The sequence below is a fragment of the Herpailurus yagouaroundi genome, unplaced genomic scaffold, assembly GCF_014898765.1.
Source record: "Herpailurus yagouaroundi ecotype Mexico unplaced genomic scaffold, PumYag 196, whole genome shotgun sequence".
NCBI lineage: Eukaryota > Metazoa > Chordata > Mammalia > Carnivora > Felidae > Herpailurus > Herpailurus yagouaroundi.
In genome coordinates this window covers 13,689,919-13,704,460 of record NW_024412427.1, presented here as the reverse complement: position 1 = coordinate 13,704,460, position 14,542 = coordinate 13,689,919, and the positions used below count along the sequence as shown (strand labels likewise).

General features: G+C 51.9%; 1 protein-coding gene across 1 annotated transcript; it reads left to right on the top strand.

The window, feature by feature from the left end:
- Window positions 1–12,220: 12,220 nt before the first annotated feature.
- ID1 (inhibitor of DNA binding 1) lies at window positions 12,221–13,450 on the top strand. Its single transcript, XM_040447409.1, has 2 exons — window positions 12,221–12,773; window positions 12,992–13,450. Exons 1-2 carry the CDS (start codon window positions 12,351–12,353, stop codon window positions 13,031–13,033), a joined length of 465 nt encoding a protein of 154 aa, XP_040303343.1. The 5' UTR covers window positions 12,221–12,350; the 3' UTR covers window positions 13,034–13,450.
- The last annotated feature ends 1,092 nt before the right edge of the window (window positions 13,451–14,542 follow it).

Sequence of the window (14,542 nt, the reverse complement as noted above, 5' to 3'; positions counted from 1 at the left end):
GCAGAACTTGCAGGGAGTGTCCGTGGGAGTTAAGTGCCGGGTCACAGGGTGTCCCAGGGTGCACTTTTACTCGATATTGCCAAATTGAGCCCCGAAGTGATCATACCAGTTTACACGCTCACCAGCAGGGGATGAGGGTGGTTTCCCCACATTCTCACCACGTGTTATATTATGGGACTTCGAAGTTTTTGCAGTTTGATGTGGCACTTGCGTCCTTGGCTCGCTCCACAGGTGAAATGCTGGGGCTCAGGAGCGTCTGTCTTGCTTTTCCTCATCTTTTTTCATCTCAGCCCAGATTTTGCCTCTTCTTAGGAGAAGGCCCTCCCTGACCTCCCTTAGCAGAGGGAGGTCTCTCTGGGCCACGCCTCCTCAGCCTCCTGTGTTTCCCCATCACCGCATCGGGTATAGGGACGTGACCGCCTCCCCCAGCAGACTGGGAACTTCCCAGGTGGGACCCAGGTTTGCAGACCCACTGGGCAGGCTGCGAGGAGCCCCGAGGGGCTACAGAGAGTGCCCTCGGAAGCCTTCATCTACCCAAAATAAAGGGCTCCTCTTTATTTCTTCTTTTTTTTTTATTTTTTAAAAACGTTTATTTTTGGGGCGCCTGGGTGGCTCAGTCAGTTAAGCGTCCGACTTCGGCTCAGGTCATGATCTCACAGTCCGTGAGTTCGAGCCCCACGTCAGGCTCTGTGCTGACAGCTCAGAGCCTGGAGCCTGCTTCGGATTCTGTGTTTCCCTCTCTCTCTCTGACCCTCCCCCGTTCATGCTCTGTCTCTGTCTCAAAAATAAATAAACCTTAAAAAAAAAAAAGTTTATTTTTGAGAGATCGAGTACGAACGGGGGAGGGGCAGAGAGAGATGGAGACAGAATCTGAAGCAGGCTTCATTCAGGCTCTTAGCTGTCAGCACAGAGCCCGATGCCGGGCTCGAACTCGACCTGAACTGTGAGGTCATGACCTGAGCTGAAGTCGGGTACTTAACCCACCGAGCCACCCAGGCGCCCCAAAGGGCTCCTCTTGCTAATTCCTACAAAGTGCCCCCTTGGGATGGCAGCAGCCCACAGATCTGAGGCGTCCGCCTCCCAGCATGTGGCCACAGCAGCCAGGAACCGACCACCCGGCTCGTACTGTTCATTTCCACTTGGTTACTCCCAGCTGCACATGGCTCCCTGAAAAGTGTCAACCCGCACTCATCTTGTTCTTTCACCGCTGGGCCTAGCTCGAAGTAGACGTGCACTAATTGTTTATGGGATGAATGGTTGGCACGTAACGACTCTAAAGTTTTGTAATTCAGTGGTGGAGCATATACCCAATTACCTAACAGGGGTTACGTGGAGGAGAGGTAGAAAAGTCACAGTGCTAGGAACGACTCAAGTCAGGGCCCCGGGCTGGCCCAGTCGTTAGAGCAACTGGATCTCGAGGTGTGAGTGCAAGCCCCACGTTGGGCCTAGAGCCTACTTAGAAAAATAAAAAATAAAGTGAAATAAAAAGTACAATAATAACAACTAGAATCTATTGAATGTTGCCATTGCCAGACACCGTTCTAAGCTCTTTGTTGTGACTCAATTCATTTAAGCTTCATGGAGATGGGAACTCATACCTTCCTCTTTCACAGATGGGGAAACTGAGGAAACTGATAAGAGGAAATGAGGTGACTTGCAGTCAGCTGATAAGCAGAGGGCAGGATGCAAACGGGGGCTCCTTGGCTCTCTGAGAGACCTCAGTCTGCAGTGTTCTAGAATAAAGGTCTCTTAAGTGTTTCTGAGATGTCGACTTCCTTTCAACCGGAACAGCTTTGCTTTTGCATCAGCAAAAAATAATAAGCCTTTTTCAAGACTTAAGAGATCTTCGTCGTGAGTCACAGTATCTGAAGAGTAGAGCCACTCCTGTGACCTGAGGCAAGGGCGCAGCGGAGGTGCCACCCCCTAGTGACAGGGTACTAGGGTTGGGGGTGAGCGGAGAGGGTGGGGACTGCTCCAGGCTCTTCTGGGTGGGCAGGTCCTGGGCAGGTCTTGAGAGATGCACCCTCAGCTGGTTCCAGGTTCCGGGCCCCCAGGCAGGGGGAGGAGCCAGGTGTAGGGAAGGCAGGTGAGTCAAGGGAGGGCTTGGCCAGCTCGGGGTAGAGGTAGGAGAAGAGGTGCGGCTTCCGGGAGGGGAGACTTTGGGGACTCCCGTCCATCTCCCCGCCCCCCAGAGGGCATACGAGGAAACACCACTGGAGACTCACTGGAGGCCTCTTGCCGGGTCTCCTTTATCCCACCTCTGGTCCTACACTGCGCTTGCCCAGGGTCAGTCGTCTCTGCCGGGGCTCTGCAGAGGGCCCCGAGTTGGGGTGCTCCTGGCCGGTGCCATCGGCCTCCGGCCGCTGAGCTCAGACCAGCTCCCGCAGGACGAGAGGCCCCAGGCCTGCATTCCCTGGCAGGAGTTCCTGGGGTCTGCGCGGGTGTGGTCGAATGGTGCGTGTCCCCGGGGTTTTCGCGGGATTCTGAACGGCGTGTGTGCTGCGGGGGTGAAGTCCGCACCCGAAACGGCTGAGAGGAGAGGAGGCAGTGTGGTTGCTTGAACCAACCGGTGGCGGTGAGTGTGGCTCAGGGATGTGCACTGCCGTCGGGAGGAGGGGCACGGGGGCGGGGAGTTGCTCTGTCAATTTGCATGTCATTTTCTCTAAGGCTGCGGGCACTGTCGGTGGGCACCTGTGGGGCCAGCGCGGGTCGTGTCTGGTGGACGTGTGGCGCAGAGGAGGGCGTGTGCCTGTGTGTGCTGTGTTTGTTGGGGGCCTTACTGCGGCATGTGGCTGTGGTGAGGTTCTGGGAGGTGTGAAGGTCAGGTGTGTTGATGCGTTGCCTCCTTGGTCTCCGAACTCTTGCTGGTGTGTTAGTTGTGCGGAGTTGGCTTCCGATGGTGTGGCTTGAGGTCAGCGTGGACAGAGGGTGCGTAGCTGTGTCGTGCGTGCTGACGGGCTGCTCTTGTGTGTCGTGAGATGCTGCTGTCCATCGGATGTGGCAGTTACACACAAGTGCTCTGTCTGGTGTGCAGATAGGCGTGTTTGTAGTCGCTCTGTGGGTGTGGGTAGCACCGTGTTTGTGCAGCCGTGTGGCTTTGGCCTGTGCTGAGTGTGGAGCTCCCTGGGCCTGACTGCCCTTCCTCTTGGCCCCTGAGACCCCAGGACAGCAGTGGTCCTTTGTCAGGCCACAGGAAGGCCCCACCCCCTCCATCTGCAGGGGACCCAGGGAGGGGCCCAGACTGGCAGGCTCCAGCCTCCCTGTCCATTGTTCTGGGGCCTCTTTGGAAAACAGGATGAGAGGCAAAAGGTGGACCTAAGCCTGGACCCCTGTACTCCCTGAAATGACCCAGGAGTCCAGCACAGAACCCCTAGGGCGGAGGGTCGGTAATAGTCCCCATTTTGCAGATGGGGAAACTGAGGTCCAGAATGAGAAAGGGACTGGGCAGAGGTTTCACGGCTGTTAAGGACAGAGAACTTGAAGCCTCCACACCCTCATCTGCCCCTCCAGGGCCCCTGCTGGGTGTGGGGGGGTGGAACAGTGAAATCCCTAGAAGGACACACAGGTGTATTCTGGTTCCCATTTCTTTTCTTTTTCCTTTTTTTTTTTTTAATGTTTTTAAATGTTTATTTTTGAGAGAGAGAGAGAAAGACAGAGACAGAGACAGAGCTCAAGCAGGGGAGGGGCAGAGAGAGAGGGAGACACAGAAGCCGAAGCAGGACAGAGCCTGACTCGGGGGCTCAAACTCACAAACTGTGAGATCATGACCTGAGCCGAAGTCAGACGCTCAACCGACTGAGCCACCCAGGCACCTCTGGTTCCCATTTCTGAGAGCTTACCATAGGTGCTAAGTACTGAAGTGTCATATCTGTAGGTTAAGTTTATATTTTGTCCCCATTTTGCACATGAGGAAACTGAAGGCCATAAGGTAACAATTCATTGATTCAACAGATATTACTCTAAATATTACTCTCTTCTAAGTACCATGCTGTGTGACTTTGACCTCACTGATGGAGAGTGCAACTTCACAGCTGGTTTGTTTTTGTTTTTTTTAAGTTTATTTATTGGGGCACCTGGGTGGCTCAGTTGATTGAGCGTCCAACTTTAGCTCAGGTCATTATCTCACAGTTCGTGGGTTCGAAACCCACATCAGGCTCACTGCTGTCAACCTATCAGCACAGAGCCCTCTCAGATCCTGTCTCCCTCTCTCTGCCCCTCCTCCACTTGCACTCTCCCCAAAATAAATAAATATTTAAAATAAGTAAATAATAAAATAAAGTTTATTTATTTATCTTGAGAGAGAGAGAGAGAGAGAGAGAGAGAGAAGGCTCAAGAGGCGGAGGGACAGAAAGAGAGAGAGGAAGAGAGAATCCCAAGCAGGGTCTACACTGTCAGTGCAAAGCCCGATGCAGGGCTTGAACCCATGAACCGTGAGATCATGACCTGAGCTGAAGTCAGATGCTTAACCGACTGAGCCACCCAGGAGCCCCAATTGTATGTTTTTTTTAAGTAATCTCTATGGGGTACCTGGGTGGCTCAGTCAGTTAAGCCTATGAGTCTCGATTTCGGCTCAGATGACGATCTTGCAGTTTCGTGAGTTTGAGCCCCGTGTTGGGCTCTGTGCTGCCAGCACAGAGCCTGCTTGGGATTCTCTCTCTCTCTCAGTCCCTCCCCCACTCATGCTGTCTCTGTCTCTCTCAAAAATAAATAAATAAACAAACAAAATTTTTTAAATAAAAGTAATCTCTATGTCCAACACAGGGCTCAAACTCGTGACCATGAGACCCTGAGATCAAGAATTGCATGTTCAGCCGACTGAGCCAGCCAGGCATCCCCTGTGCTGTGGGACTTCGAGCAACTCACTTACCCACTCTGGGCCAAGGCCTGTGCTTAGCTCTAGGCAAACAGCAGTGACCAAAGGAGCCATGCTTCCTACCCTCCCAGGGCCCTCCTAGGGCTCACAATTGTACCTCCTGGGGATACAGTTGGGAGGGAGAGCATGGAGCTAGGAAGATGGGCAACACCCAAGAAAACAAAGATCATTTCCGATGGTAATAAATTCTATGCATAATTAAGACCAGGGGAATGTGAAAGAAAGTTGAATACCCATAGGAGGTTCTAAGTGGGCCTCTGAGGAGGTGACATTTAACCTGAGACTTGAAGAAGAAGTCTGGTGCCGATCTGGATCAGTGTTCTAGGCAGAGGGAACAGCAAGGGCAAAGGCCCTGAGGTAGGACCTGCTAGTGTAGCAGAAGAGGCCCTGTGGTCAGTGAGAGGAAGGGCAGAGAAGGCAGCGAGGTTTGAAGCGGTGAGCCGGGCCTGCAGGCTGGGGAGAGGTTTGGATCTTATCCTCAGTGTGATGGGCAGAGAAGCAATGTTGGCTGAGGCAGGGTTCTGGGGGTAGAGTTGGGGGGGGGGGTGCTTGTCGTCTCCTGTTACAAGGGAGGGGGCGGGGACTGCCAGAGCCAAAGGTCTCTCCCCCGCAGCTCCGGCAGTCCCAGCCCAGAGGCGCCGGCCTGGCGGCTGGAAGACCATGCTGTGGGCACATCTGGGGAACAGCTGCCGGGCCAGGGCCAGAGCAGGTCACGTGGCACAGGCTGGCCCGCCCTGGAGCCTACAAGGCCAAGACTCCGAGAGGGGCAGCGGTGAATGTGCCGGGCACGAACCCGTGTCAAAAAGGATGCGCTCTGCAGTGTAGACACACATGCACACAAGTCTTTCGGCCCCACACGGCCAATGCCTCAGAAGCCAGTGCCCTGAGATTCAATGCCATGTCCCAGCTGATCTGAAGCAAATCACTCAACTTCTCTGCGCCTCGGTGGCCTCAGTTATAAAGGGAACACAGTATTACTACTTCTGTCATGGGTTGTTTTTTCCTTCATTCGACAAATCAGATGGTGCCAGGTGCGTGTAAAGGGCTTCCAAAGAGACCACGAGCACGAACCCTGGGCTGGGACCACGGGAGTTCATTTAATGAGTCCTCCAAATTTCCTGGCCACCAAGAGGAGTCCGTCAATCTCAGCGGACCAGTAGGTAGGACTGGGAGGAAACTGCTCCCTCAATTAATAGCGCCAAGGAGAGGGTGAGAAAAATGCCCATTTGGCAACCAGATATGCAGGGAGTCTTTGTTTAAATTCCTTGTCAGGCCTTAAAACTGTAAGAGGGGCCCCTGAGTGGCTCTGTCGGTTGAGCGTCCGACTTCGGCTCAGGTCATGATCTCACGGTTCGTGAGCTCGAGCCCCACGTCGGGCTCTGGGCTGATAGTTCGGAGCCTGGAGCCCGCTTTGGATTCTGTGTCTCCCTCTGTCTGCCCCTCCACTGCTTGCACTCTGTCTCTCGCATTGTCTCAAAAACAAATAAACCTTAAAAAAAATTTTTTTTTTAAAAACTGTAAGAGATGATAACCAATGCCTGGGAGTACTGAAGATTTTCTGGAATGAGATGAAGCCAACTTTTACCCCTAGGCCTGGGATCAGTGTGCGTATAGGAAGATGTCCTTATTTCAGTTGGAAAGTCTGAAGGGAGTGCCGTGAAGAGAATGTTTCAGGGGATGGGGAAGCCCGTCTTACAGAGCCCACTAAAAACCCCCAGAAGCAGAACCGTAACCAAATGGGTCCTAAGGGCCTGGCCTGGAATTGACCAGTTGCTACTACCATCGGCTGTTTAGTTAGCATCTACTGTGTCCCAAGACCATGGCAGGCACTTTGCCAGCCTAATCTCAGTGACTCCTCTTAGTAACTTAGGGAGACTTGTACCTTCAAATCCCGGCTCTACCGTGACCAAGCCACAGGACCTCAGTTTCCTCGTCTGGGAACTTAACCATTTTGCCAGTGGGGAAGCAGAAGGCTCTGAGAGGTGAAGGGTGTTCCTCCAGGTCACACGGTATAGCAAGGATTTGAAGCCTGAGCTGATGAAGCCTGAGCCCCGGCCCTTTCGACTAGTCCACAGCCAACAGACTCTCCTCAAATTGTCAAAGTTTTCCATGTGTCCAGACACCAGTGCCCTCACAGGTCTTCATTCAGCCCATTTCTCCTTGTGCCTTTCCTATACAGAATGCCAGAGCATAAGTCACCTCCTCTAGGGAGCCTCCCTGAAATAAACTTAAAAAAAAAAAAAAGAAAAGAAAAAAGAAGTGGGCAAAAGATTGACAGGTAGCAATGGGGGTCTCTGTGATGGAACTGTTTCTGTCTTCACTGTGGTAGTGGTCGTGTGAATCTGCACATGTAGTAACATCGCATAGCACTAAAAACACGCCTACAAATGAATGTGTGTAAACCTGGTGAAATGTGGTTGTGATTGCGTATTGCCAGATGATACCCTTAGGAAACTGAGTGAAGGCTAGAAGAGATTTCTCTGTATTATTTCTTTTAATTTGATTATTTAAAAAAACCTTTTTTTTAACGTTTATTCATTTTTGAGAGAGAGAAGGAGACACAGAATCCCAAGCAGGCTCCAGGCTTTGAGCTGTCAGCACGATGCAGGGCTCGAACCCATGAACCGTGAGATCATAACCTGAGCCGAAGTCAGATGCTTAACCAACTGAGCCACCCAGGTGCCCCTCTCTGTATTATTTCTTATGACTACAGGTGAGTCTACAATTATCTAAAATAATGGGTTTTTTAATGAGCAAAAGAAGTGAATGACCCTAAGAAGATATATGGATGGCATATAAACACATGAAAAGATGCTCAACATCCTTAGTCATTAGGAAAATGCAAATTAAAACCGCCGTGAGCTTCTACCACCCACCTGTTAGAATGGCTGAGAAAGACTGAGCATACCACCTCTTTGAGAGGACGCAGAAGAACAGGACTCTCAGCACCCCTGATAGGAATGTAAGTGGTACACTCCCTCCGGAACACAGTTTAGGAGCTTCTTGTAAAGTTACATACATTCCTGCTTTGTGACCCAGTCATTTCACGAAGTATTTGCCTAAGAGAAATGAAAGCAAAGATTCATAGACTCACTTGTACACAAACGTACAGCAGCTTTATGTGTCCTACCCCCAAACTCCAAACAACCCAAACGTCCGAGGGAGGCGAATGGATAAGCAAATTGGGGCATATCCACACACTGCTACTTCTGAGCAATAACAAAGAATGACCACGGATGCATCTCCAACTAATTATGTTGAGTTGAAGAAACGAGGCTGAAAAGCCTTTACTTATTATTTATTTATTTATTAAAAAAAATTTTTTTTGAGAAAAGAGTATATATACAGTATATCCTATACTCCATTTATATAGAATTCCAGAAAATGTAAACTAATCTATAGAGAAAGCTAGTGGTTGCCTGGGCACTAGGTGGAAGAGGGGGGAGGGAAGGATTACAAGGGGCAGTATTTGTGTCGAAAGTTATCAAAGTGTACACGTTAGGGTGGTTTAGTCGGTTAAGTGTCCGACTTGGGCGCAGGTCATGGTCTCACCGTCCATGAGTTCGAGCTCCACATTGGGCTCTTGGGCTCTGCGCTGATAGCTTGGAGCCTGCCTGGGATTCTCTCTCTCTCCTCTCTCTGCCCCTCCCCGACTCCTTCTCTTGCACTCCCTCACTCTCTCAAAATAAATAAACTTTTAAAAAGAAATTTTTAAAAATGTACAAGTTAAATATTTGCAGTTTGCAGGTGTTAATTACATGTCAATAACACTGTTTAAGGACAAATCTAAGAATGAAACACCTATGTGAAGGTAAAAGTGAAATTCCTACTTCATAGTGTTCTCCTTCCCTTAGTCCTCTTCACAGTGGTGAGTCATGTCAGGAATTTGATGTTTGTTTATCTTTTTTTTTTCTTTCTAACATTTTTTGTTGAGGTGCAATTTATTTATTAATTTAAAAAATTAAACTTTTTAGACATTTATTCATTTTTTGAGAGACAGACAGTGTGAGCGGGGGAAGGACAGAGACAGAGAGAGACAGAGAGAGACAGAGAGAGACAGACTCCAAAGCAGGCTCCAGGCTCTGAGCTGTCAGCACAGAGCCCCATGCAGGACTCAAACTCAAGAACCGTGAGTTCATGACCTGAGCAGAAGTCAGACGCTTAACCAACTGAGCCACCCAGGCACCCCTTAAAAATAAATTTTTTTTAAGTAATATCTACCCCCACACTGGGGCTGGATCCTGAGATCAAGAGTCCCATATTCCACTGACTGAGCCAGCCAGGCACCCCTGGTGAGGTGCAATTTAAATACAATGAAATGCACAAAGTATACAATTCAGTGTGTTTTGACTAATTCATGCACTGTGTACCCCACACCTCATCATCATATAGAACATTTCCATCACTCCAGAAAGTTCCCTCACATCTCTTCCTTGGCAACCTCCCATAAGCAGCCATCATTCTGATTTCTTTCACCATAGATTAGGTGTGCCTATTCTAGAACTTGATATAGGAGAAATCACACAGCACTGTGTTTGAAATTCTTCCTGGAGCTTGATTTCCTCTCTTTTTTATTTTTATTTTTATATTTTTTAAGGATTTTATTGTTAAGTGATCTCTACACCCAACATGGGGCTTGAATTTACAACCCCAAGATCAAGAGTCACATGTTCCGCTGACTGGTGACCTGACTCAGCCAGGTAACCCCTATTTCCTCTCTTTTTAAACATTCATTTCCAGATACACTTGTACTTGGGAGCAATATGTTTGCTTTTTTACATGCAAGAGGTCCTACCTTGACCCCCAGTCTCACACTTGCTTTCCCAACAGCAGAATCCAGGTATCTCTCAGCCATACTTCCCGTCTGCTGCATGGCCATTCCACAGCATTGATGTTCCATTCATAGTGTATATGTTCCATTCATAGTTTACATAATGCCCCTGTTGGTGGACATTTAGGTTATTTCAAATTCCCCTCTTGCCAATAGCACCTCAGTGAACATCCTTGAGCAGATATCTTTGTGTCTGTGAGTGTTTCTCTGGAATTAATGCCAGCAGGTAGAATTGATCCGTCAATTAAGAAATACTAGGTAATGAAATAATACTGTAATTTCCTCTGGCCAGTCATTGTCCTTCCAATTCTTCAGGAATTGTTTCGCACACCAAAAAGTTATCTCTGGTCATTAGAAGATTGCTAAACAAGGCTTAGGGACTTTGGAGAGTTGGGGGGAGGGGTGGTAAAGGGGATGAGGAATCCAGTTAATTAATTAATAATGTGTCTCTCCTTTGAAGCTGGTCTCACTGATCAGTTTTCCTGGTTTCCCCATGTGGAGGCAGAAGCAGGGGTTTACTGGCCCCTCCCCTAGACTTCTGTGGGAAAAGCAAACCGGCGGATGCCCAGTGAATTAATTGCTGGTGGGGGGTGGGGAGGGACCATAATATCAGTTCTGTCTTTGGTGGGCACAGTATTTTAGTCCTGCTAAAGCTGTGTGCCCTTGGGTGGCTATTGTAATCCACCGTGTCCCCGCCTCTGGCCAATCTAGGGCTCTGGAGCAGACTGCCTACCCCGGCAGGAAGGGATTGCATTACAATAAAGTGCCCCTCTTATAATAATGCAACCATTACAATAGCCATGGCTCTTGGGAGGCTTTTTAAGCCTCAGTTTCCTCCTTTCCAAAAAAACAACAGAGCCCCACTCGAGAGCTGGGGCCAGGGTTACAGAAGATGATAAGGGCGAATGCCTCACACACAGTGAAGTACACAGTGCCCGACGCGAACTCAGAGTTCAATAAGCCGTCACCTTTGTCATTATTATCAAAATACCAGGCAGAGGGGCGCTTGGGTGGCTCAGTCGGTTAAGCGGCCGACTTCGGCTCAGGTCACGATCTCACACTCCGTGAGTTCAAGCCCCGCGTCGGGCCCTGTGCTGACTGCTCAGAGCCTGGAGCCTGTTTCAGATTCCGTGTCTCCCTCTCTCTGACCCTCCCCCGTTCATGCTCTGTCTCTCTCTGTCTCAAAAATAAATAAACGTTAAAAAAAAATTAAAAAAAAAAATACCAGGCAGATACTGTATTAGGAATCAGAGAGGGCCGAAGACCACTAACTTCACCCAGCTTCAGAGTTGGGATCAGAACTCTCCCCAGACGGGAGGGGAAGCTGGGGTGGATAAGGAGGTGAAGAAACGTCCCAGTGATCTGAGGTGTGGGCCTGGTGGGGCGATTCCCAGGTGTGGAGCCGGGAGGTAAGGTGACCCTTCCCAGCGACCGCGCCCGCGAGGAGCGCATTCCCAGCCTTCCCGCCCGCCCGAGGTCCGCAGGTGACTGGCCGAGCGGGGCTCAGTGGGGGAGCGCTCTAGCCGGGTTTGCAGTCTCCATGGCGACCGCCCGCGCGGCGCCAGCCTGACAGCCCGTCCCGGTTTTATGAATGGGTGACGTCACGGGCCTGGCGTCTAACGGTCTGAGCCGCTTGTTCAGACGCTGACACAGACCCGCCCGGGAGGTGGGGGGGAGACTCGAGCTCCGCAGCTGCCGCGCCGTGGGAGGGAGACCCTGATCGGAGGTCTTGGGGGTGGGGGGGAAGGAGGGGACAGGAAACAGCCAAAAAAGGGAGAAAAATTCAAAAATAACTAGTTGATGCAGATATGGGGAATTTTTGCAGGGCGATGCAAACTTAGGGTAGAATCAGGGGATGCAGACCCCTCGGGGCTCCTTCTATCTAGTTCGTGTCCCGGAGGACCAGCCCCCAATGCCAGAGGAAGACTTTCTCGAATTAATTGCTCCCAGCCCGAGGAGCCTGGGTATAAAAAAAAAAAAAAAAAAGTCCCAGAAACATTAACCAGCAACTTTCTCCGGGAATTGGGTAAGGGAGACCAGCTCTGGGAAGCAGTGTGTGAAGGGGGGCCCGCTTTAAGTTTTAGTCCAAAGAGCCGGGAGATCAGGCTCCCAGAAGCCCAGGCCCTCCCTAGTCAAGGGCTCTCTAGATAACCCAGAGCCAGCCCCTTCCCCACCCGGGCCTCAGTTTCTCCCATCTATAAAAGGGAGCTGAGAGGTGAGAAAATGAACCTGAGAAAACGGATCGTTAAAGTCATTTTCCTGTCGGCAAAGCCTCCTCCGCGAGGAGCCCAAGGTAGCCCTCGCCTCCACTAGCCACCCCGCCCCGTGCCCTCCCACTCTCTCTGCTGCTGAGACGGGTTCCCTTTCCAAGGCCGCGAGGGTGCACAAGCAGAGCAGGAGGCGGAACCCAGAGGCGCTCGAGGCCACGCCTTGAGATCTCCCATTGGCTGCTTTTGAACCCCTGAGCCCGCCTCTAGTGGGGTGTGTTGGGTTGGCGGGGGAGAGCCCGGCGTCTCTATAAAATGTGGGCTGCCGGGCTCAGACCTCGCATTCTACAACCGTCTCTTCCCTGCTCCGAGGTCTCTCTTTACCTTCGCCCGGCGTCCTCTGTGCGCTTCGTTTCCCTCTTACTCCGGCGCCAGAATCATGAAGGTCGCCACTGGCAGCGCCGCGGCCGCCGCGGGCCCCAGCTGCGCGCTGAAGGCCGGCAAGACCGCAGGCGGCGCGGGCGAGGTGGTGCGCTGTCTGTCCGAGCAGAGCGTGGCCATCTCGCGCTGCGCGGGGGGCGCCGGGGCGCGCCTGCCTGCCCTGCTCGACGAGCAGCAGGTGAATGTGCTGCTCTACGACATGAACGGCTGCTACTCGCGCCTCAAGGAGCTGGTGCCCACCCTCCCCCAGAACCGTAAGGTGAGCCGGGTGGAGATCCTCCAGCACGTCATCGACTACATCTGGGACCTGGAGTTGGAGCTGAACTCGGAATCCCAAGTCGGGACCCCCGGGGGCCGGGGGCTCCCCGCCCGGGCTCCGCTGAGCACCCTCAACGGCGAGATCAGCGCTCTGGCGGCCGAGGTGAGGTCCGAACTGGAGCACGAGAGCATTGTCCTTCTGCAGATGGGGAAACTGAGGCCCGGGGTGGGGGGAAACTTGGCCCGAGGTCGTCGCCCTCCTTTCGTGCACTTGCCTACGCGAGATCGGAGAGAGCGCTCCCTTAACGCTTCTTTTGGGGAAGGGCTTGCAGCCTCGTCCCTTCCAACCTGCCCGTCTCACCTCTTCTCTCGTTCCCACAGGCGGCTTGTGTTCCAGCGGACGATCGCATTTTGTGTCGCTGAAGCGCCTCCCTCAAGGACTGGCAGACCCCAGCCCTCCAGGGAGCAAGAGGAATTCGTGCTCTCTGATCCTACCGAGCGCCTCGCCGGAGGTGGGGAGGAGCAAGATTGAGATCAGCGACCGTGGGGCGCTTGCTGAATGCAGCCCAGGGTTGGCGGACTGAGAGGGCAGGCCGACCCTCCCCTCTACACCAACCAGCCACCAGAGACTTGGGGGACGGCCCCCCGTGTGTTTCTATTTTTTGAAAAGCAAACATTTTAAAAAATGGTCACGTTTGGTGCTTCTCAGATTTCTGAGGAAATTAATTGCTTTGTATTGTATATTACAATGATCACCGAGAATATTGTTTTACAATAGTTCTGTGGGGTGTTTTTGTTTTTGTTGTTGTTGTTATTAAACAAATACTTTAGACTGCGGTACAGTTGCAGTGACTTCTTGGACTCAGGGGAGGGCCTTGAGGGAGGGGGTTGACCCCTGACCCCATTCCCAGCTGGTGCTCGGAGGGGGGAGGGGGACTAGAAGGCCACATCTGGACTGTCGCTTTTACCGACCTGAACTGTTTTCCGGTGTCTTTAAAGTCCGTTCTTTTCCCATCACTGGCCATTTCCCTGCTCCCCAGTGTCATAAAATTAAATCCTCTAGACTTCTAGAGCCTTGCCAAGTGGTCATTGGGCCACCTCTGGGTCACCTGGGGAGGTTAAAATGCAGATCAACCTGCTAAGTCCCCCTCTGGGTTGAGTATTCAAACAAACCATGTAAGTTGGAGAACCAGGTCACTGGGCCACCTCCCTCTTCACCCAAGGTAGAGGAAGGGGAGATCTAAAGGAAAGACTTTCCCAGAGCCTGTCTGAGGTAGGACTTCTGTCACCCCATTTCCCAGTAGGAGGTGCCTTCCCCGTCTCCCTGTTGGGCCGCCTAGCCCTGGATTGTAGCAGGCTGCCCTGGGGCTCCTGGCTTGTCCAAGTGGGTGAGCAAGTTGGCAGGGCCAGCCTGGGCACAGCTGCTGAGCCACCTGCTCTGGGTCCGGACTTGGCCCCCTCACCCTGGCCTGGGTATGCCAACAGCTCAGACAAACGTCTCTCCCTCCCCCAGGGTTCCCGTGTGGGCCAAGGAGTGGGCGAGTCCGTCCCTAGCTCCGGAGCAGGAAAAAGGTGTCACTTGCAAGGGACTATCTGCCTGGACATGTGTGAGTTTGTACACGGCGTGGCCCTGTGTGTGTGTGTGTGTGTGTGACAAGAGCCAACTAGTAATTCTCCCCCACGGGGCTGGGTCATCTGTTGGGGTACAGGCCTGGGAGTGTGGATAGGATGTGCACGGGGGTGCGTGCAGGAGGGCAAATGTGAGCACATGTGTTCTACAGATAAGTGTGTGCAGCCGCCAGCCATTTGGGCTTGTGTGTTCTGCCTAAATGCATCATGGGCATCTCTGCATGGGTCTGGCTTGATGGATGGGTTTGTGTGTCCCAGAGATGTGGAACCGCACTGTGGGTTTCTAAGTGTGTAATTGTTCCG

What these genes read in the sequence shown, in the direction of transcription:
- ID1 (XM_040447409.1), top strand. Translation starts at nt 12,351, where the DNA reads ATGAAGGTCGCCACTGGCAGCGCCGCGGCCGCCGCGGGCCCCAGCTGC. An exon ending in TCAGCGCTCTGGCGGCCGAG is followed by an intron (nt 12,774 to 12,991) that starts GTGAGGTCCGAA and finishes TCGTTCCCACAG; the next exon opens with GCGGCTTGTGTTCCAGCGGA.